The sequence below is a fragment of the Poecilia mexicana genome, unplaced genomic scaffold (genome assembly GCF_051168715.1).
Source record: "Poecilia mexicana isolate PSO_F unplaced genomic scaffold, ASM5116871v1 scaffold_3, whole genome shotgun sequence".
NCBI lineage: Eukaryota > Metazoa > Chordata > Actinopteri > Cyprinodontiformes > Poeciliidae > Poecilia > Poecilia mexicana.
This window is the reverse complement of record NW_028263372.1, coordinates 13,005,892-13,030,590: the sequence shown is the minus strand read 5'-3', so window position 1 is coordinate 13,030,590 and position 24,699 is coordinate 13,005,892. Positions and strand designations below refer to the sequence as shown.

Genomic DNA, 24,699 nt, shown 5'->3' with positions numbered 1-24,699 from the left:
CACCCTCAGGACAGCCCATATGGGGCCCATATAGACTTATCTACTTGACGCATCAGTCAAGATATATTTTGCCTACGTATTTGTCACAACAAGTTGGCCACTCTGTCCCTTAGAACATGTTAGAGACAAGGAATGAATGTTAAGGTGAAATGAGAAATGTATATTATAAAGGGAAACATTTAAATTTCTACTAGCTCATCTCTATTTTTCTTCTTTTTAGTTTGTTGTTTTAGTGAATTATGTGGATTAAATCTATTGGAAAGCAGAAAAAAAAACTCCCGAAATATTTTTGATAATTTATTTTTAAACCGCTTTACTTTGAAAATAAAATCGAGAGAACTTGCCTTCATTCCGTCTGGCTTGATTACTGGCTGTGCGCAGCAGCATGTTTGCGTGTGGCTGAGCGTGTGTGTGTGTGTCTGTGTGTGTGTGTGTGTGTCCTTGCTTGTGTGCGTGCGTGTGTTTGTGTGTGTGCATGAGTCTACGTCCGAAAAAGACTTGCAGGGGAGTGGAGAGTGGAGTAATTCCAGCTCTCTTAGAAACAACTTCTCTGCACGGAACCCGTCCGGTAGTTTGGCACCGGAGCGCCCGGACGTCTCTGTTGTATCCCGGGACAGTGGCAAAGAAGTTGCGGCGTCCGGCGACTTATAGGAACGGGATTTCCAGGGCTGTGAGGATTTATTTAAGGAGTGAAGGAGGAGAGCTTTTATTATTATTATTTGCAACTCAATGCAAAACTCTAGAAAACTTTGGGTGCTTGCTTCTGAAGGTGTTTGTTACTGATGTAAACTGATGCTGTCTGACTATGTTTTGCGGACTGTGCGCTAGATCACCCGAGAGTTGGAGAGTTGAAGGTTTTGTCGGGCGGCTGGCGAAAGTTTTGGCTTATTTGGGTCGGCGACAGCAGTTCACTGGGCAGTGACTGTGTGCAAGCCTTCTTCGGAAAGCCGATGATGTTCAGCGTCTGAGTTGAACTTTCGGATGCTGCAGGCGAGCAGGGAAACCGCGACCACCGGCTGCGCATGTGGTGCGCACCGTGCTCAAACTCCCCGTCTTTGGAAACAAACGTAAATCGATGCGGCATCCCCAGAGAGGCGGACGGGACCGACGGGACTCATCCAAAACTGTCTAGGTTTGTCGTATGTTCAAGTCGAAACGCTCCGGTCTTGTTCGGCGACTCTGGAGAAGCCGTCTGGTCACCGAGAGCGACGGGCGGGATGGAGGCAGACGAGGCGAGGCGGCACGGCACGGTCACTCGGGAAGGCTCCACAGACACGAGCAGAGGTCGGTGACACGCAGTGACGCGGCGCCGGGACTCTCCGCAGAGGCTGGAGACATGACGGAGACCATTGAGAGGGACGAAGAGGAGCAATCCGACGACGACCGGGGTGTCATGTGCGTCGCGGGACGCAGGAGCTCCTTGCCGGAGCAGGAGGGCGACGGGAGGACTATGACGTGCTGTTTGTTTGGGGAGTGGGATCTTAGACCACGGAGCTCCTACTGGGCCCTAAGGAAAGACGCGGGGGCCCCTTGCCAGTGCGCACCCAGGCGCACCGGGCTCGAGGAGGACTTAGCGAGTACCGCTCACGCTTTTTTGAAAAGACTCAAAGACAGATCTCTTGATGCTCTGGTGAAGGCTGTGGAGACCAAAGGAGGGGTGCCAGGCGAGTGCGTCACCGTGCCGAGAACCGATCTGCGGCTCGGCGGTCACCACGTCTCCCCCCAGTATCTGTTGTGTCGGCTGTTTCGCTGGAGCGACCTGCCGCTGTCAGCCCGACTCAAGGCGCTGTGCCACTGCCAGAGCTTCGGCTCCGGAGACAGCGCAAAGGTGTGCTGCAACCCCTATCACTACAGCCGGCTGTGCGGGCCAGGTGAGGAGGACAACAAAACTGGGGGAGGTGTATTTACGTGGTGGGGGGGCCCTAAGTGGATCAAACAGACGGGTTGCAAATGATCAAACAGCAGCAAACATATTCAGGCATCACGGATCAGAGAGGTCTCCGTGAGTCCTCCTGCAGGTCCAATTTTAGGTGGAGGTCCTGGTAAAAAAAAAAAAAAAAAAAAGTTGATCGTGAAAGGGGTTTCACAAATTTAATTATACTTTAATCCACTTGAAGACTGATGATGACTCAGAGTATAAACGATTGCATGAATTAAATGGGTATTTCCAACAAGTGAGCTTTGTTTGCCTGCGGCCTGCAGGAGTTATTGTTTGAAGTGTCAGTCAAGAGGGAAAAATAATAATAATCGAGTTATTGCCAGCAAATATTTCTAAAGGGTTTAATCCAATCATGTTGTTGATTTTTTTTAATGGAGAAAAAAGTCAGAAGTTACACTTTCTCTCATGTTTTATTGCGTTTCGTGTAATTAAAAAAAACCCCAAACGTTTAATCTCTCAGTTTTTACTTGGGCTCCTCTGGACATCCCAAACACATTTATAAACGACTTTCTTTTTCCTTTTCCTTTTTTTTTCTTTTTGAAAAACTTTGCCTCCTTCCTACACAGTCCCAGCGCTCGCTCTCAGGTTGCACTTCGGCTCTTTTTGCTTTGACAAGGAGGTCCTCCTCTTGTTATTTAGGTGAAGGAGTGCCGATAATATACAGTTTGCATAGCCCTGGCGCCAGACTGACTCGCTGGGTATCTGACAGACTGAGGACTCCAGCAATTACTGGCTCTGCTCTTAAAGGGGCCGCAGCCACAAACCCAGGTCCACTTTGTGCTGAAGGGACTCTCCCAGCAACAGCAGCTATGTTACTTATGATTTCCGAGCTTCCTTTGAGAGAGTCCGAATGATATAAAAATGTTAGCTGTGCTGTAGTAAAAGAGATAAATGCAGGGAAAGCACAGCACTAAAGGCGACTAATCATGTCTGATTAAAACCAATAAGAAATATGGAATATTTTGATTTTTAATATGAAAAAAAAAATATGAAAGACTTGCTTTTAGCATATAGGGTTGAAGATATAAAACTCAGCTGGCTGGTAAAATCAAACTTATTGAGAAATTCTTCGTGTTGAACAATCGAAAGTAAAGATCAGTTTTAGGACACGTTTGCTTTTAAAGTATGCCACCTTAGTCATTTTCAAGTACCACAATCTTGACGGAGACGTGTAAGCCGGTGACGGTTCCTTTGCAGTTCTGGTTGTTTTGCACAATAGATCATTTAAAGTCATTTTCTATACTGTGATCTTAGCCTGCTGTTAGGAAGTGCGGTCATATGATTCCAGTAAGTCGTACCTACCAGCGTTTCACGAGGGTCGACATGGGCCTAAATGGGAGTTTGAACCCTAATAAGTTGGAATCGAATGTAATGCAATTGCAATATGCAATAATCATATACAAACAAATTTAATTATTGATGAGATTTGAACATTTTATGGCAATTCATCCATTATTCATGGACCAAAAAAATAAAAACAACGCTCCTCTGCCTTGGTTTAAGTATGGGCCTTAAACGTTCTTTACACGTACGGAAGTAGACAAAGATGCAAGTAAGTAAGTAGGAATGTAGTAAGGATGTGAATCGGCAAAGGGGCAAATCGACCTGCAGCCTTTAAAATGTTGGATTTTTCAGTTTGCTGTGGCGTATCATGAAAACACAACAAAAACGAAGAAGAAGCGAGAAAAACAAAATCCTAGCTGTTGGTTCTGCTTGATTTGTTGGAGGATATTGTTTATTTGTGTGTTTCAGTTTTCCTCTCAGTATCTCAGCTGTTGATACTGTAATGTTTGAAGTTGGGGCAAAAGTCTCTAAAAGCCGTGCTAGAGAGTGTGAAAGTATGGCTTTTCACCAAGCAGAACAAGAAAATCTAATATGGCCGCCTTTCGGATAAAGCTCAGTAAAAGCTGCAGTAAATAGCAGCTATACTATATCTAGTGAACATGTTGCTGTAGTGCTTTGAGGAACTTAAAGCAGAGATGTATGTTGTTATTAACTTACATTGCTAACAGCTGTTAGCTTGGTTGCTAAGATTGAAGCAGTCATTCCCAGATCCACGTTCAGAAGCGTATTTTCTCTGTTGAATCTGGTTCACTTCAGTTTGTGCTGGGAGTTTTACTAATTTTCCCTCATATATTTCTCTTTTTGAATAGTTTGCTTCAGGGAAAGATCAGTGTGCTTGAATTGCTCATGTTTTTTCATTCTAGTGCTCATTAGCTGTTCTTCACAGTTCACTTCTTTGCTTCAGCTATGCAAATAATTGAACCGATATTTCCTTTAAGTACCTCTAAAAATTCAGGTTAAGCACAGTTTCAAATGGTTGGGTAGCGACAGTGCTGACCTTGTCTTCACTGTAAATGAATACATTTTGACTTCTATTTTACAGTGTCTATGTGCCATAACTCCATTTTTTGCTGTGTTTTCAGAATCACCTCCTCCTCCATATTCTCAGTCCCGTTCAGATGAACACAAGCTACTGGGTAAGTTTGGTGAAAATGGCCTACCACACAGCAAACTGGTGAACTAGCAGCAACGTGTTGTCACCGCCGTATTTGTAGTGTGGAAACATGGATTATTGTTGAAAAGCTGCCGCCGTTGAAAGTGACACCCAGTCTCTCTCCAGAGGAGAGACGGTTTGAGCAAGAATAGTTTGTTCTCTGGGAAACTCTCGGCGCAATCCCAAAGAGGGCCGAACTTAAAATGTGTAACTTAGATCAACGTTTGGGAATCTGTGATATATTACCTGCATTGTTTCTTAATTTATTTTTGTCACTGCAGACAAAAAAAAAAAAAAAAACTATTTCCAGGAGAGCATTTACCTCCTGGCACTTTTTTCCTCTTAAAAAATGTTACAGGAAAGAAAAATAATCTGGATCTCATGTTTCTTTTGTGTTTTTTTTTTTTTTGTAAACACAACAGACTCAGCTCTGTCTTACACTGAAACTGCAGCCCCCCTCCTTCCCAGTCCGCCCCACATTATGCCAAGAGACTACACAGGTGAGTCACCTGCATTTTTTTTCCCCCCGCAGAAGTATTTGGATGCATTTGGGCAAAGGGGATGTTTTGGATGCCAAAAGTTACATCTTTGCTGAGGTTTTCCTCTCAGTGCGGCAAAAAAAAAAAAAAAAAAAGTTTCTGTCGTGTTGCAGAAGACGGACGCACACACTCATTAATGCAAACGTACATAACATGCCCCCTTCCTGGATGTTTGCACAAGGGGGTAAATTATATATACTGGCATTATCGGTTTGTGCTTCCCCCTCGCCCCCCCACTATCTTCAAAGGCTGTGGGGACAACCCAAAAGGCCCACTGCATAAAGCTCCTATTGTGAGAGTGGCATGGAGGGCTTGGTGGGGGTCTGGGGGTCTTGCTATCTAGATGCCGCAGCAGTGTAGCATTTCTCTCTCTCTCTCCTTCCTCCTCTACGCTTTCTCCACGGCAAAATATTTCACCGGGACGAAGCTGCAACAAGATCCCCGTGCATACTCCCAATCCCTTTTGCCTCTCTAGCCACCCATCCCCCCCTTTCCCTCTTTCTTCCCTCAAATCCCTTCATTCCTCTCTGCAATTGAGCAGTGGAAAGAGGCTGGCACTTTGGGGGCGGGATGGGGATGGGGGGGGGAGCCGAGCCGCTCTGATGAGGCGGCGGTGTAGAGTTTTGTGTGCAAGAGTATATGTGGAAAGAAGATGGGTGGGTTGGGGGGGGGTAGCTGAGGACTGAGTTGGGACAGGAAACAGCCCCCTCTAGATGATGAAACTGGAGCTTTATTTGTTTACGTGCTGGGGTCGGGTGGAGAGGTCCTTGTAGCGTTAGAAGAAACCCACAAACCCACTCAATCAAGCCTCCCTGGGCTCACTTGTGGACGGTGTTGAAAGGTGAATGGGCACCTAGAAAGCCTGCGCAGCGTAGTCACGGTTCAGACGTCAAAAGTTAATTTTTTTCTGCATCAGCAGTTTTGTTGGGGGTGTTTCTGCATAAAAAAATACATTGAGATTCAACACGACTAATAAGATATACATTTTTAAGTTTTAACTTAAATACTGTACAGTCTGGACAAGTTTTAAACAACTCCCAATTTATTTATAGTTTCCTTTTTTAAGCAGCAATGCTTTCTAAAAGCGGTCATGACGAAGTGTCCTCTAAATTTTTGAAGTTCTCTTGTTTTTTTACCTGATCCCTGTAGATGTCTGTGGCAGCTTGTAGCGCAGAGCATCCGTGAACACAGAAGAAGAAGTTAACTAAATGACTATCTGCCGAAAAGTAACAGTGTGTACATGGTGTGTCTTTAAGAGTTAGGACAAACAGCCATGCAAAAGCTTGAAACAGGTCCTGAGAGTTGCATCATCCCTCAGCTGATCTTGCAAAAGTTTCACCTACTACGTCTTGGTGAATCACGCTGTTAATGGTGAAGTTACATTTGTTTTTAAAAGTTTGTTAAAATATTAGGTTCTTTTCCACATATCTAGCTAAATAAATGTAAGACATTTGTCTTTTGCTTGCTGCTGGTAGCAAAGAACCGAAATACATAATTTAAAATCAACATTTTTCTAGACTGTCTGATCATGCAAAGCGAGAGATTTTACTGGTTTATCCATTGAGGTTTTCCTACTTTGCCAGTTCATAATGTCTTTTCACACCCATGCATTGCCTTTGAACTTTAGTTTTGTAAAAATAAACAATCCATTTCATTATGTCCATGTAGCCAAGCTGTTTTTATCAGCTTATTTTTTTGTTGGAGTTAAGTGTTTTTATGAATTATTGAGAAGAAAATAATTGGATTTTTTTTTTTTTTTTTTGCATATTTTTTTCTGAAGACTTTATCTTCCATCCAATTCAGATTCATTTTAATTTCCATTTGGAAGATCATGACTAAGCCAAACAGATCTTCTGTTTGTGGAGGCTGTGTTTTGGAGTAATTTAACCACATTTTGCTACAGCAGACCATTGCACCTCATAAAAATGTCTTAGTATCACTTGGTTGTTAGAACTGATATGAAACATCCGACTGGTGGTGGGCAAATTTACACATATTCATCATAAATTGTGTATAAAGTGACTAAAACCACAAAAGTAGCATGAAATGACCAGAACCTGTTATCGCTAAATTGTAAATGGCTTGTACTTGTGTAGCGCCTTATCAAGTTCAGAGGACTCCAAAGTGCTTTAGACTACATTCAGTCATTCACACATTCACACGCTGATGGTAGCAAGCTACGGATAGGCACAGTTGTCCTGCGGCAGCCTGACAGAAGCGACTTCAACAACAACATAAAATTGAGGAACAGTGTTGACATTCAGTTTTAAACAGTCTCATCTTGTTGACGTCCGGAACACATTTAAATAAAAGAGGCAAAGTGGGAATACACTGAAAGCAGCCTTAAATCTGTACCGTCAAAACGAACAAGTCCAGCTTCAGATTGTGATGTTTAGATTTCTTCAAATGGATTAGTAGGAAAAGGCACAACCCCACCAGGATGTAGAAATTAAAATGGATATAAGTTATGTTTTAAACAAGACATGGTGCTTGTATTCCGTCTGTCTCTGCATCTGTGTGTGTGTGTGCGTGTGTGTGCGTGTGTGTGTGTGTGTGCGTGTGTGTGTGTGTGTGTGCGTGTGTGCGTGTGTGTGTGTGTGTGTGTGGTCTCTGAACCGCTGACCCCCACACCAGAATACTGGAGCCGAAAACCAGAAATCAAGCCAAGAGTGTGAGTAGGAGCGAGACTTAGGTAAACAGAGGCAGCCAAGAAATCTGCATGTGTCTTTTGTTGTTCCCTTTGACAGGCTGTATGAATCTTATTAGGAGCCAGAGCCGGTCAAATAACAGGAAATACGCTGAACGCGCTGCGCACACCAACATGCATGGAAGAGATGACTGACGATATTTTAACAAAAGCCTTAATCTCAGATAGATGCTTCGAGAGAGTCACTGACTCTTTTATTGTGGAGGTAATCCTCGTGTGTGTCACCTTAAGTCTCCGATACTTTCTCAGAACAAAAACAAGCTCTGAATAAGTGCTGTGGCACCTCGGCATCTGTTTTATACCTTTAAAATCGGCCAGCTTAGCCTTAAAAAAAGGCACAGCAGGGCGTGGTTCATGCATACCTTTGCCCTTGCCTCCTTTATCGTTCGATCAGTTAACGTTCCCTTTAAAAACAGCAGGCCTGCTATGACAAGGGAAAAATTGGAAGTTTAGTATGTTCATATCTGCGCGGATCATCTGTGTGCGGCTCCCAACAAAATGTGCGATTCGGCTGCTTATTTTCAGTTTGTGTGCGAATGCGTGTGTGTGTGTGTGTTTGTGTGTTTGTGTGACGGAGGAGAGACAGCGAGGAATTTCTGTCTGACTCGGTGATAAGATCGTCTCAGTGTGCTCACATAGGGGCCCTATCGGAACAAAACCCTCACACACACTCTCACACACATGTTCTCCCATCACGCAATGAGCTGGGTGGGATGAATGGAGGGGCTTTTCTACCTTCACGGTTTACGTCCAGGCGAGAGCCGCTTGTCTTCTGGGCGCTGGACTGTGTTTAAAAAGGCTTCTGTTGCCGTTTCTCAAATTACAACGCCTGTCTGCTGTATTTACATTTAGTCTCTCTTCTGATGTGGTATGCAAATTACTGAAATGAGGGAGGAAAATCATTGGACTCACAATAATCTCAAGAGTTGGCACGGTTGTGAGTGAGAAAGGTGAATATGGTTCGTAGTAAATGCCAAATATTGTGTCAAAAAGAAAATTAAAGTCATGTGTGATGGTTAGTGCAGTGGCTCACATTTATCAGAGAATAATGAAGTGTCCTAAATAAGCCATTTCCATTACTGCTGTAATTTGTTATTAGTAGGTTTGACTTGTTTAATTCATCTGCTACTAAATCCAGATAACTTTTTTCCTCTCTGATGTAAAATTGAGCCCAATTTTCTCAATACAAGTGCCACATAAATGCACATCCATCCATCCATTATCTAACACGTTTATCTTTGTGGAGTATCAATTAGACTAGTCATTTACCCTAAAAAAAGGGTCATCTACCCTTTTTTTGCATGAAGATATATAAGACAAGGTGAAAACTATGTTTTGTTGCCGATACTCTAAATATTAGGCGTTTCACCAACAGGTTTACAGCTTGAGGTTGTGTAAAAAAGTAGTTTATTATCGCCTTTATCGCCTCTTTCTTAGTGTAAGTCAGCCATGTTGGCTGTTGAAGTTGGATCTTGTGAGCAGGATTGTGATTAGATAAGTTACTTGGAATGTGAGGTGATGCCTGTGAAACTAGTTATGATAAGTAAATGGCACAGAAATAAACCCTTTGAACACATTATTTACTTCTAAGTAAGACGATTTACTAGTTCTGCCACCTATATCAGTGTATAATCTCTTTCACTGCTTTGAGTACATGGACAAATACTGGATTCATTGTGACATTACCATTACACAAGGGAAAATAAAGCATAGTAAGTTTCTAAGTGAGACAACTTCCTGCAGCAGCTAGCTGTTCAGCAGTGCTAACGTTAGCTTGCAAACTGGAGCAAGAGGGAAAAATGATTCGGCTTTGTTGTTTTACTTTACCTTGTTTGTTGGCTTTTATCTCCATTTATATACATGAAAAGATTTATTTTATGTTATTGAGGTATTTTTTAAACGTTGGAAGTTGTTTTTTGTTGTTGCATTTAGGAAAGTTTCAGTCACGTGGTGGTCGCCTAAAACTCTGTGTTTAGTCCTTCCAGTGCGTCAAATCCAGTGGGACCAATCCACAAAATGCGCTGCACTCGCATCCATATCCGGCCAAAAAAACCACAGGTTTCTGTGTGGAGTTCCTCAGAAATGTTTTATTAAGACCTTAAAGAAAGACCGAACTTGATTTTCCTCCTTTTTTTTATTAGTTCAGTGTTAGCTAAGTTCTATGTATGCAGCATTTATTTGTCCGTTCGCTGCATTTATTGACATAATCCAACTTAAATGACTCAGGCAAAGGTTTGTAGACTTTAAAGCACACTGCCAAGTTAAGATTTTGAGAAGTTTTTTTTTTTTTATATTTTGTGGAATCAGCCTTCGCCTTCAGTTTTTCAAAGCGGTCTACAGCCTAAAAGAGCAATGCCTAAACAGTGGACATCTTCCCCCTGTTCTCATAAGCTCCAGACTGATCCACCTTCAGGTTTGGGTTGTTCAACATGTGGAAACAAGTAAAGCTAAGACACTTAGAGGACATTAGTGTGGCCTGGATGAACTAAAGTGAGGCTGGAGCGCTGCTCCCAGTCTGCCCTTGGTAATCATATTTTGGGGGCTTGTTTGCTTTAGCAGAGCGAGGTATCAGCCAAACATCCTGTCTCGAAGCCCTGTCTGCACTCGCTGCAGCATTAACCCCATGAATTGGGCCTTTGACTGATGTGGCACGGCCCAGGAATGTTGGGAAATGGGGAAGGTGGGGTCAGGAGTGGGGCCTTGAGGTGAAAGAAGTGTGGTAGGGGGGCACCTGGGGATCTCACTCTGGAGAGTGACATCAGATATGTATGAACATACTGCATTAACTCTTAAGAAACACACTAAATTGCACTGACATTCCTGGTCAAGGGCGGGTTTGGGAGTTTGACTGAAGCTGAGCTGCGCTCAAGAGTTTGGTTCAGTAAAGTGTGAAGCTCTCCGGGTCAGTGAAGGTGAACGTAGTTAAACAAGGTTCTGTAAATTATCTACCAAGGCTTGTGATTTGAAAACAAAATGGCAGGCAGAACTTTAAGACACATTAAAGGAAATCTGATTAAAGAGTAATTCAGGATCTTAAGACGTAGAAGGGAATCAGCGTGTTAGTGTTTCCAGGGAGAATCGTTTGTCGATGAGCCTCCAAACTGTTTTCTGGCAGGCGTACAACACTTGGTCTTATGCCTGACTGAGACACATTAGACTATGGAATTTAACAACAAGCACTGGCCCATTAACCATTTGTCATTTCCTCAAATATTTTCCATCACAGTACTTTTACTCTAAAGGAAGGACAAACACAACCGAGGATGTGGCACACACTTTACTCCAAAATCAGCAGTGTCGCATTTTCCTCACCAACAGTTTTATATGTACAGCCAAGATTTTGATTTCATTAGCATAGTTAAAAGGCTAACTATGCTAACATTTTAATAGTTGTGCTTATTCACTGCCAACACTTTATCTGTACGCATTCCTGTACGAGGGAATTTGGCAACACGTAATTTTTTTTTCTGCTGCGTTTCCCTTCGCATCCAGAAAACATTACTTTTTACAGTTTCCAAAGTGAAGTTTATTTTCAAATATCCTTTTTTAATTTGTGAACATAACATCCTCACATGTCCACTGTGTATTAAGAGCTTGCTAGTTTTAAGAGATACTTAACTTTCTTTTTACGTCTTGCCAGATCTGATCTATTAAATATCGATTGTGAGAATAATATTGTGAACTGTTGAGTGGAAAACAAGAAGCAAATTCCTGGGGGAAATTGTTAACTACGCTCTGCATCTTCCCCTACTACTTATTTTTCTAATGTGATGATACTCAGATGAAAAGTGTGAAACGTCTGATGATTTTGAGACAAATCACATAATTTAGTCATGAATTTGAGATTTAGTCATGAATTTGACTGATATAAATTTGTTATAAAAGTATTACTGATTGGACTTTAAAAATTAGGTAACTTTATGTTATTAAAGGTAAAGTTTAAACAGTAATAATTTCCTGGTTAATGTCAAGTTGTCATAACAAAGACATTTTGAATGATGTCAACTTTGTATTAAAAGTGTCATAATTTACCGACTGACGCTTTATGACAACAGTCATAAATATTCATGAAGGCTTATTCATGTTCATGACAGGTTATGTCATGTTTATGACAGTGTCATGACAGTCTTATTCAACCCCCTTCAAATAAAGTGTTACCCAACAGACATGTGGATAATTAGTTAGTTAATGTCAGAGGTCAGAGCAGAATGGGGAGACTCGCTAGAGGTTGAAAGACAACAGCAACACAAATAGCTTGTTTCAGCCAAAGCACGTGGAATATGGTCCTTCAGCATACAACACAAACCTTGGAGCAGAAGACCAGGCTAAGACAGGCTAAAATTTACAAATTCATCAATAACAAGCTGGAAAAGTGTTGCATGGTTTGATGAGTCTTGATTTCAGGTCAGAAGGTCAGAATCAGAATAAGTAACAGGGAAGAACTGAGCCGTCCTACAATAACCCAAACAGTTCTGGTTGGTGGCGGAGGTGTGATGGTCTGGGGTATATTTAGCTCCTAAGTACCAGCTGAGCATAAACTAACATGTTGCTTAATATTTCCATAACCACAGTGTACCGCAGTCAATGACCCATAAAAGGGTCACTTCTATTTTCTGTTTCTTAGCTTCCTTTACCATGTTATGATCTTGTGACAATACTGCTCTCATTACTGGACAAACAGAAATCTCACTGTGTTCTTATTCAATCAATCGTATGAATGACCACGCTAAAATTGAAATTGAGCATCAGGACCTGCTGTGTGATTGACACTGCAGGTCTGGATCAAGAAGGGCTACAACTGTGACGTCAACAAAAAATTGATAGAAGAAGCCTTAATCATGTTTAATGTACCTGCCTCACCATGACGCTGATCAGGTTAGTTTATCATTTCCTAATTTCTCTGGCGACCATTGAATGGGTTGGGGTGGCGTCATCATTCTCTAAACTGAGTCACTTAAGTCATTCGGATATTGGAGAGATTTACACAGATAAATCTCACGTCTTTTTCTCGTACCTCTGGCAGTGACCACGACTTTTAAAGTTTGAGATCTTTCAACCTGGATGGTAAATCAAGTGCCGTTCAGCCACAGCTCAGTCACCTTTCTACAAGTTTGAACGTGATGAACAGTTTGCGTGACAAAGAGGTCTTATCTGTTTCTTACTTGCAAATGTTTTATTGCAATCGCACTGTTGAGTATGGTTGATTTTAACAAGGGCAGACACAACCACAGACTTCTGCAGCCTTAGACGTCCAATCAGAGAGCGAACGGAGGAGAGGTTGCAGCATCATCATTATTATTATCATGATGGGAGCTTAGTCAGTGTTCTTCTCTCCTTTACCTCTAGATGCTATCGTACAATTCTTATAATAGGAAGATGAACTGATAGAGAGTAAATAAGCGTCTCTCTATTTTGCTCTGCTGTCTGCAGTTGTTCTGAAAGCAGAAAATATGCTAAAAATATGGGCCGGCACAAGTGTTAATACATGTGGTTCCGATTTTTCCAGCACTGAAAACAGAGCACGAATGTTGTTTGGTCAAACACAGCGAGATTGCAATCAGAACTTCCCCAGAAATGTGATAATGCTGCCCACTCAGACAAGACGCCAGCGTTATCAGATTCCTTTACATCAATGAAAAGCAGGGCCAGTCAGAGGAAGAAGAGTATGGCGCTATTGCTATTTGATTCCTCGTGTTTCTGCCTCTGCTACTACTCTAATACTGTAAAATGTGAGCGGATCAAGCCATTTGAAGTTGTAATGCTGATTAAATCTTCCAGCATTTATCCCCATTGAGAAAAACAGATTTAGTTGCATTTCAGCCTAATCCTCGCATCGCACTATTGCGTGTCTGTTCAATGGTATAGCAAGCCACGATGAAGACACGATGAAGACGCGATGTGCTATAGGAATCAGCGTTCACAGCATCAACTCACTATGCATTTATCTATGTTTCCGCAGTCTGATCATGACTTTTGGGACAAAATCTTTGAAAACTGCAGCTTATGCCATCACTAGGACTTCTATAATGCAGCAGTTATCCAATAATAATATTACCTATCCCTCTACACAGTACCAATGCATCACTTACCTCGGCATGCTGGATACCTAAAACTCAAAATGAATCTCACAAGATGGCCAACCATCATTGGTCTAATTATTATTAGAACATGTGGCATTTCTGCTGATCCTTCAGGGTGGAAAAATAACTAAAATGTGACAGTGACATCTCAGCAAAAAAAAAAATATTATAAAGGTAGAAGAAATTCCACACCTTTGATTCTAGCACAAGCACACTATTCAAAGTGGGAGCACATTAAAACCGACACGCGTGCATCAAAGTCGTGACAGCGCTCGATGTTTCACCCTTTATTTTATTTTCGATACATGGGAAGATGGGAAACGCTGTGACAGCAGCCCGAGATCAAAAAAGAAAAACAGGCTTTTATTGTTAATTCACAGCAGGAAATAAAACATTCAACACGCTCTGCGTTTGTCTTGTACTGACCTATCCATTGCCATGTTCTCTTATTTAAGTCCAGTTTCCTATTAGTTTGACCTGTTTTCGTTTTATTTCTTCTGATCAGCACATTTGCCATTTGAAGCACAGAATATTTATTGCTGCTGTCAGCTGCCCACTCTCCTTTGCTGCCTTCGCCTCTCTTGTCCTCCCTCTTTACGTCTTTGTGAGTCGCATTTCTCCTCCCTCTCCTTGGGTCCATGTTGTCAGGCAATCACCATTTAAAATAAGGTTTAAATTACAGGACTGGCTGTGGCTTTCCCTCAGAGTTTTTGCCAACTCGCAATTTGGCTTTTAATGGAAGCCTGCCATGCTGCAGAACCTAAAGATTCTTTGCAGATGTCGACAGACTCTGAGTTTATAAAGCCCCCCCAGCTCCCCGCTCCCCCTTCACAAAAAAAAAAAAAATCTATGAATGCAGCAAAGAATTTGAGCAAAAAGGTTAATGACCTTTTTATCACTGCTTCGGAACTTATTCGTCTAAAAAGCACATTAACAGTTCTTAGTCCTCTTAAAAGATCTGGAAAGGTCAAATGTTTGCCTTAGGGCCGGCTGTAAAAACATGTTTAAAAGTTCATTCTGACCTGCGTCTCCTGGCGCATCGGCGTTGCGCCTTGCGTCTTTCAGTCCGCTCTCGTGCATCGGCACCGCCGGATCGTTTATCTGACTAACGTTTGCAGAGGAATTTCATAATTCCTCCTTCGCAGCGGAACAAATGGATGTATTCCACCAATAAATGAGTGTAATTATGTTGTGAGGAGTGAAGGCCATATAGTGGGACCACGTGAGGCTCAATGAGAGACTTGTCAACTTGACCCTTGTGACTCTCGGAGCGGGGGGAGGAAGTGTTGAGGAAAAGGGCCTGTCCAGGAATGTGTTGGGAGGGGAGACTTGTCAACTAGCAGGCTCTCCCCTAGTCTCAGTCAGCAATCGTGTCTCTACAAATCAGCTTTCTTACACTTTTGTTGCACAAAATCAATACTGCATTCACAGATTCTCCGCTTGCACCTTAAGAACTGCTGACTCTCAACAAGAACGGACATGTGTCTGGATTAAATGAGTAGGCGTCCCATGTTTAGCATGTTTGCATATGCAACAGAAGAACAAACGACAAGAGTTTGCAGAAATCATTTCCAAAGTACCACCTGACTTTGGACGTGATGGATGTCGATAAACACGACGTGACAGTGGGGTTGTCAAGGACGCCGTTGTGTATACGTTCAAGCCGCGGCATTCCTTCAGGGCGAGTTGTTTGAAGTCGCAGCAGAAACGCAGGAAGCTGGTCACTTTTTCTCTTCCTTCTGGAGGAGCTCTCTGCTTCTAAGATCTGCCCAGGAATTTCACAGGGACGCACAGCGGCTTTCCCTGCAGCTCGGCCACCCTCCAGGCTCAAGGAACTCGTCCGACTCGCCGTGAATTTCTGAGCGCAGAAACGTCATTAGTTGCATTCTGTTCCATTACTAGGTCCACTTTGCAATGAAAAGCAAGAGAGTGGAGAGTGGAGCGGGGGGGTTGGCGGTGGCAGGGAAGCAAGCGTGCAAGAATGTGCGTGTGTGTTGATGCGTGTGAGAGCCTGGGTTGTGCTCGACTGTAAAGGCCTCGTCTGGCGATAAGGCAGCTCGCTGATGGCAGAGATAGTCGAGACGCCAGCTTAAATGTGGCTTGCTGGTTTGAAGTTGCCCTCTAATGATAGTTGTCTCAAACAACACAGAATCTACCATTTCTCTTCAGGCAGGGGAGAGTTTTTCTCTCTCCCTTTTTTGTGATGTTTTTTTCCACTCTGAGTTTTCCACAGCAAACACGACGACATAGGATGATAACAAAACATCTCGACTCCTGACAATGGTCAGTGGCTAAATCCTATCCTTCGCTCCTGTTCCCCCTCCGACTCCCTCGCATGCCCCCTCTGTCTCCCCCTCTCCCAACCCTCCCACTTCTTTCAGCACAGTGGAAGAGTCTAGTAACTGGAGGGGAATCTAATCCTTGGCACTGGATGAAAGATGAGGGTCTCCCTCCCTCCCTCTCTTTCTCACAGTCTCTTTCTCTCTCTTCATTTTTTCCGTGGATGCTGGTTATGCTTGGCAGGTTCTCTCTCCCTCTTTCACCCGGTCCACCTCTCTTTTTTTTATTCCTTTTTTCCCCCTCTTTTTCCCCTGTTTTCCTCCCAGACTCTCTACCTCTATAGGTTGGTGACATGATGAAGAAATTCAGATAGAAAACTGCAGGTAAAATAAATTAGTAAGTTCAACGTTTACTTTTCAAAATTCAAAACATTTGACCACATGTGTCAAACTCGAGGCGCGAGGGCCAGATTCGGCCCGCCATGAATTTTTACATGGGCCTGTAAACTTTAGCAGGACACCTAAATAGAGCAATTGTGCGCTTACCATATTATTTTATCACTCAAATTAAATCAGTTTTTGTCAAAGTACATCATTGTGAAATGATTAATACTTTTTTTTAATTTTAAGAAGAATGCAGACATAGATATTTAATAATATTCTAAGAGTTTGTTAATGAACTTCATCAGTACATTCTGGCACAAACTTCCCTTTAAGAACATTAATGATCACGATAAGGCCAAAAATGAAAATGAGTCTGACACCATTATAGATGGATCTCATATCACTGAGTGTAGAAATAAATAAATAGATAAATCCTTTTGAAGATGAACCATGCTGACATGATTTCAAAACCTCCATCCGTCATGTATTCCTGCTTTAAAAAGACCTTATGATGAGGTGCCAGTTAGAGAGTCGGTGAAAACCAAGTTTTCTTCAGCCGGATTCAGTGTTAAGCAGCCGTCCCCCCTCCCACACCTGTTGCTGAGAGCGCTCGGTCAACTGCTTGAAAAGAAGGAAATATTTAGTTTAAAAGCAAACACAGGAACAAAGTACATCTTCTAGAAATATTTTTGGTCACGGAAAACACCCACCCTTATTTATACAGTTGTTGCTCAATGGAACAACAGTATAATACAGTATTTTCTCTTCAACCTGTTAGAGGCCATAATGGGCTGGTCAATACTCTGTCACTGAGAAGAGGAGAGTGAAAATGAAGTATGTTCCTATTCAGGAGTTTTGCTATACATATATATATATATATATATATATATATATATATATATATATATATATATATATATATATATATATATATATATATATATATATATATATATATATATATATATACACATATATATATATATACATATATATGTATATATATATATATATGTATATATATATATATATATACATATATATATATATATATATATATATATATATATATATATATATATATATATATATATATATATATATATATATATATATATGTATATATATATATATATACATATATATATATATATATATATATATATATATATATATATATATATATATATATATATACATATATATATATATATATATATATATATATATATATATATATATATATATATATATATATATATATATAAACAACCAAATGGTTTATCGGGACTGTGAACAGAGTTCTGTTATTAACCAAGTTTAATTTCTCATAACTCAAATGTTTTGCTTTGAGTTATTGAACGAAATTGCTTATGATTAAAAACAAAACTTGATTAATGATCAAAGTTTTAACCCAAATTGTATGTAATGTGTTGCTTACCAACGGTTTTAGTGTGGAGGCCTGATCAGATCGGTAAAGCATCCATCGTACTGTCAAAGTAGAAAACTCTTCCAAATGATAAAATAGACTTTTTTTATTACTTAAACTGCATTTTACCATTATTTTTTTTACACACAGTAGACATTTTTAGACATTTTTTTAGGTCAAACTGCTTTTGTCTGAGCAGCAACCTGTGCCCTTTGGGTGTGGAACCAGAGCTCCACAAGTACCATGATGCTCTCTGGATCACATCTTCTCATATTCATGCCCCATCCTTGTGTTGTTTTTTCTTTGTCTCAGCATACCACAGACTCTTTAAATTGAGACAGAACTCATCATTGTAGGTAATAGCAGTGGAGTGTTACACATAGAGCACAGAGATTACTCTGCTGTTATTTTGGAAGCTCTGCCTGCATCGTACTCAATTAAAATGTTGTGGAAAACGGGACTCACCACTGACTCCTGTGGGAAGCTCAACACATGCCGACTTTGGTCTTATTAAAACCACATAAAACTAGAAGAAGTAGTCTCTTAATTCTTTGAATTAACCGTGAATTAAATGAAAAAAGACAATTTTTTAAAATCTAAAGTCTTTTTAATTTTCAGTTTTTGCACACAGGTACCCCTGCAGAATAATGCTAAAGCATCTATTTTTACTCTGCCTGTTCATTTGTGATCCTTGCGGAAGAAATGTCAGGAAATCAAGGAGGGAAGATGAGCGTCCGCCACGCGATGTTTGAAGTCCCGATTTTAAGCGTCTGCGGGGAACCAGGAGGAAACTGACTGACTGTCTTCTGAACGTCGGATGCTAACGTCGCTAACCTCTAAAATCGTCTCAGTCCTTTTAAGAAGGTGACTGTTGTTCAGTGTTATAGTCATTTTATATATCTAATTAACCCCATTTGTTTGTGCGAAGCCGGTGTGAGGCGCAGTGGACGCCTCGGTGAGATTGGCACTAAGAGACAGCGATTTTGAAGTGAAATAACAAAGGCTACTTATCTAATTGGTAAACAGAGCTCTTAAATAGTGGTCGGCCTAAACGCTTGCAGGACGCTGTAATTGCTGCCAGCCCTGTTGTACAGATGCAGGCCTGCACGCTCGCATCACAGTCACCCACGGCTTTCTTTCTTTTTTTTTTTTTTTCCCTCCTCCTCCCTCTGCTCCCGCCCCACCTCGACTTCCTCCACTCAAACATAAATACGCTGATAACCTCAGGTCTGAACCCCTCTTTAAAAATTCCATTGAAGAAGTCGGTTGCCCCTCCCTCCTGCTCCTCCTCCCTCCCTCGCCGTTCTCACACGAGCTTGTCATACCTTTAGTTGGATGATAGCCAGGCTGAGCGTGATGACACTGAGGCCGGTGCCAGAAACATTAAGCATGTCTTGCTGTTCCTCTGGGGCTGTCAAACACTGATGCACATCATGATTTAGAGCTTTGAACTTCTCACCGTAGAGGACCATGATTAAGCTTCGTGCCCCTTTTAATTTCTCCATGCTTTTGTTTTTTTTTAGGTGCAAAAGGTGTTTCCAAGCTTGTAAAGCTTGTTTTAATACATTTCCAGGCTTTCTGAAAGGTTTCCGTTGGACTTGAATGCTTTTCTTAGATTCATTTCCTGTTCTATTGTGCTTAAAACATGATCAAAGTGAATGAAAATAACATCCAGCGAACATCGAACGGGACCTGAGTAATGCGTGTTTCTTCTCACCAAACAAAAAGAAAATTATCCACCAAACTATCGATCCAGAGCGCTTTCAATGGTTTCAAAAAAAAAAAAACTAACTCTGAGAAACACAAGACTTCATTTATTTTTCGTTCGTGACTTTAATCCTGTAGCTTTGAAGTCCTGAACAGCTCCCTCACCTGAGGCACGCTATTTGCAAAATGAGATATTTAGCTTCTTATCGAGTCATAAACTGAAAAATTAGGTAAAAACTCTTGAATTGTTTCACATGTCAGGGTCTAATTGTTGCCTTCCTGTTGCAGCATGCATCTTTACAAAATGAAAAAAAAAATCTTTAAAAAATCAGTTTGTTCTCTGTTTTCTTTGGGCATTAATTTGATCATGAGCTCATAAAGTCTCCCTGTGTTTCCCCAGACATGTTTGTGTTGCCATATTACAGGGAATAAGGCAGCAAGGCTTGTAAAAGTGTGTGCGATTCTTTGTGTGTGTGTGTGTGTGTGTGTGTGTGTGTGTGTGTGCGTGGGTGTGTGAGAGAAAGAGTGAGAGAGCTGCTAGCTGAGCAGCCTGCTCTCTTGTTGGAGAGCTGTAAAACCTCCAGACTGCAGGAGTTGCCAGCCTGGAATTCACTAATGACACACGTGGGCCTCAGATGAGAAGTGCAATTTTGTGCAAGGGGTGTTTGTGTGTTTGCACTGGTGCCGTTTGAATCAGAAGGCTCGGCCTGTACGAGAGTGTGTGTGTGTGTGTGTGTGTGTGAGTGTGAGTGTGAGAGAGAGAGAGAGAGAGAGAGAGAGAGAGAGAGAGAGAGAGAGAGAGAGAGACCCTGTCTCCCAGCGATTGCACTCACAAGAGCCCCTACCTTTTATGCTCAGACCTGCTGAAATGAACCCGGTCCCGTCTCGGTCCCGGTTTCACCTAAAAGCAGCGCGTTAATGAGAGAGCAGCCATCATCTGGCTCTTCGCGGGTGAAGAGGGGGTGTTATGTGAAAGGAATGGGGCCACAGGCACATGGGTCTTTAAATCCTCTGTGTCAATAGAGTCTCTGGAGCAAAATAATGGCATCACTCTGTGTGGGAGTTAATGTGAGCTGATAGCATGAGGGCCGGGGGTCAGGGGTTCATGGGCTTATGCTAGGTTGACAGAGAGCTGAATGCTTTCGGCCCCCCAACTTTCCTCTCTGCCACTCTAAATCTCCTCTTTTACCTCTGGACCTGAGGAAGGGTTGCGGAGGGTGATGGTGAGGGATGTCAGAGGAGGAGATGGGGGACGGCGGAGGGGAAACCCGCTTTTTCAAATTGAGACAGACAGGTGACAAATTGAAGTGAAACTTTTGACTGAGCGCAAAAGAAAACCGCACGTCTTTAATCTTCCAGCTCTTTGTTAATTTTGCCATATGGGTTTTGCAGAGGAGAAAGATCATTGGCCAAGATGGACCTAATTATGGCGATCAGTTTGTGGACTTTTGTGTTTAAGTAATCAAAGTTTTTCTTATTTCTAATAATAATGAGAATCTCCTGAATCTCTGCACGCATACATACATTTATCACTAGAAGAAAGGCAGATCCTAATCTGGAACATAATTAATTTTCTACTAATCAAGATATAGTTAATTACATCTGAAGGGAAGGAAACTGCTGATTGAAAACAAACCTCATAGGAAATTACCTGCTTTGAAAATGAATCAGTCGTTCTGCCGCCCGTTTTGTCGCCCCCTTAAGGTCATGATAAACACTGCAGAGTGAAAGGACTTTTGAGATCCTGAGACTAGATTCATCATTGGATTACACAATATCTCAGTGCTGGAATGTCTGGAATATGCAGATCTGGATTAGTATTGAAAATAGAAGTTTCAGTATGGAAATATTGTGAATTTTCTGGCTTTATTCCTTGATATTAAAAGTGTTTTTAATATTGACATGTATTTAAACAACAAGTTTTATGTCAGACCTAGTGATAGAGGCAACAAATAAATACACAGAAATTCAAAAATCTAAAGCCTAGATCTACCTGCAGACCTGTGGTTTTGCTACCAAACAGAGCATTGAAAAGGCAGATTTTTATTTGTTCACAAATTATGCTGTAAAGAACCTTAGCGTAATATAATAATAATTTACATATTTTTAGGTAAAACAGCTACAAACACTTCATGTTTTTAAGAATATATTCTTGCTAATTAGTTGTGTGGAATTAACAACTTTTAAGATAAAAGCATGTTTTGATTTTTTTGTTTTTTCTTTATGATGCTTTTAGTTTAAATATTGTATTGAACTGATGAAAGTTCGTTTTTTGATCTGTGGGCTCTGCTACCTTTAGAGAAGCGTCTCCACTTAAATGAATGAATCAAAGCAGAGAAAGTAATGACATTCATTTGGATCGGGTGTGGTGAAGCAGCTCTAAAAGCTGCAGGGCACCGGCCCCTGAGAGCTGAATTTGGCAGCCACTGTTTTAAATGACAAAGAAGCAGAGTATGTCACATTTTATATATACACACACACATATACCAACTTTGCTACCGAAGCTTTGCTGGTGAAATCTCTGCTACAGTGACCTGATGACGCTGACATTATCTCTCCCGTCTCTGTTTTCCTGTCAGACACTGGTACCTCCATCGGCTCCTCCACCTCCGGCGGACACCGCTCTCACTGGTGCAGCGTCGCCTACTGGGAGCAGCGGACCCGCGTGGGCCGCCTGTACCCGGCCTACGAGCCCTCACTCAGTATCTTCTACGACCTACCTCAGGGCACGGGCCTCTGCCTCGGCCAGCTCCACGCCAACGCCTACCACAGCCGCCGCGAGGACCCGAGCATCCACGCCGCATCGGACCCTTACCGGCACCACAGCCACGGAAGAGGAGGGAGATCGGGAGGCAACGGCGGCGGCGGCGGCGGCAATGTACAACAGATTCGCAGTAAAATCGGTTTCGGCATTGTGCTGAGTCTCGAGGCCGACGGCGTGTGGGTCTACAACCGCAGCCAGCACCCGGTGTTCGTCCACTCGCCCACTCTGGACCTGCCGAGCGCTCGTGGGCTGAGCGTGAGGAGGGTGATGCCTGGTTTCTCCCTCAAGGTGTTTGACTTTGAGTGTTCTAGCTGGATGACAGAGCACGGCGTGAAGCCAGAGACTCAGGAAGGGCCCTGGGACCCCCACAGCATCCGGATCAGTTTCGCTAAGGGTTGGGGCCCCTGCTACTCCAGACAGTTCATCACCTCCTGCCCCTGCTGGCTGGAGGTGCTGCTCAACACCCACAGATAGCACACCGACACGGCCCGACTCACAGGAAGCAACCGGACTCACTACCCCAATTGTAATCTACCTAGATTTAATATAAATTTATATATTATATAAAATATATTTTACATGTAAATACTTGAGTCATTTTTACGATGCAATTATTTATGTATAGTATAATGTGTATATTGTCAACATAAAAAGGAACAAGAATATGCACTTTGATTCTATATATGCATTACAGCCTTTCAGTGTCTTTTGTTTTTTCAAACCTAAACTGTAAAAGTGACAAACTTGGTTTATGTTCTCAATATTTTTCAATTCCATTAAAATATTTGCATCACACAAACACACACACATTGTCAATAAAGTATTTGTATTAAATGAATGCATCTGTGGTGGTTCAAAACTATTAACTGAGCTAAAATATCATTATATTATATTGTTGTAAAACAGCTGCTATGTTGTTATTATGAAGTGATAATTTTCTCAGCTCATTTCACTGTTTCATATTATTTCAGTTGAATAATTTAAGATCACAACCAAGTATCTAAAATGTTTTATATTATTACTTAATGGCCTTATTCTCACATGTCAAAGAGTTATTTTTTTTAGTTTGTTCCTCCAAAAACAAACAATTTCAGAGTAACTTGCAGATTTTGTAATGGATCAGATATTTCAATGTGTTTCCTTCACACTTTGTAAATTTGAACTCCTGCTGTTGGACACATCTGGGTGAAAGTGGTTACCCCCCCACTCACCCTCCAAACACTTTACATTGATTTAATGTAATTAAAGAAGAGAATAAGTCCCAATCATGTTCAACAGAAAGATTTGATATCTGCACTTAACGTAGATTTTTAAAAAGCTGAAATAAAGACGCGTTTGTTCTCAATTCCTTGGTTGAATCATTAAAGTAATTCAACTGACAGGCGGAAAACTGTATTTAAGTCCCAACAAGGTGATTCCCAAAGAGCCACTAGAAGAGCTCTTCCCTTTCAGCTGATGGCTCTCTCAGGTCCTTGTTTCTGATTTTTACTGGATTTCTTTCAGATTTCTTAAAGAAATAACCTCGAGATACCGGAGGTTTTATTCTGATGGGGACAGTTTTGTAAACTTGACACTTCTTTTTTCGTGCACTTATACATTTCCTCATCCTTTTTTTCAGGCATGCACTGCACAATCTGTGGGCATCGTTAGAAATAGGGACTGAGCAGGAAACTACTATAAAAGCAATCAAAGGAGCAAAGAAAAACACAAAGACCTCCAGAAAGCCTGGAGAAATATTGATCATAAGCACCTTAAAGAAATACAAGGAAAGCTTAATTATTATTTTCTCAAAGGCTAAAAACGGGGGGAAAATGCAGCTTTGCATTTTTGTTCAACTTGAGACTAACACATCATGGCAATATTTTAAGCATTATACATATAAAGAAGAAACATTTGCCCGTCATGATCTCGCTTAACACGCCCGCTGTTAGCATACCAACCTAAAAACAACCAGACTCCTTTGTATTTTTTTTTAAACATACAGTAAAAAAAAAACAAAAAAAAAACAAAAAGGTTATCTGGTTCAGTCAGTTCTAACCACCGTGCAGCTTACTGTCACTCCACACACATGCAAAGCAAATGAAGGAATGTAAACTCATTTACTGAGTGGATTATAAAGCAAAGCCACATCATGAAAAGCTTTACAGGGCTGCTAACAAATCCCAAAAAGCTTTCGTTTTAATGAGGACCTTCAGGCACGGCCGTGATGTGTTGCAGATAGGAATTTTACAGTTAAGCTAAAAGGTTAAGACAGCAGACATTTGGGCTCTTTAGCACCAGAGGAACGTGCATGTTTTATTCTGCTAGAAAAAAAACAAAACACTGTTCTTGCGTTCTATTTAAAATCTTTTTCAAAATCTATAATCAAGCTTTA

The 24,699-nt window shown here is 41.5% G+C and overlaps 1 protein-coding gene across 1 annotated transcript; it reads left to right on the top strand.

Annotated features, from left to right (window-relative positions):
- Positions 1–501: 501 nt before the first annotated feature.
- LOC106924782 (SMAD family member 6-like) lies at positions 502–23,670 on the top strand. The gene is made up of 4 exons (XM_014998650.2): positions 502–1,871; positions 4,366–4,419; positions 4,859–4,936; positions 22,141–23,670. The coding sequence occupies exons 1-4, from the start codon at positions 1,142–1,144 to the stop codon at positions 22,797–22,799; spliced, it is 1,521 nt and encodes a 506-aa protein (XP_014854136.2). The 5' UTR covers positions 502–1,141; the 3' UTR covers positions 22,800–23,670.
- The last annotated feature ends 1,029 nt before the right edge of the window (positions 23,671–24,699 follow it).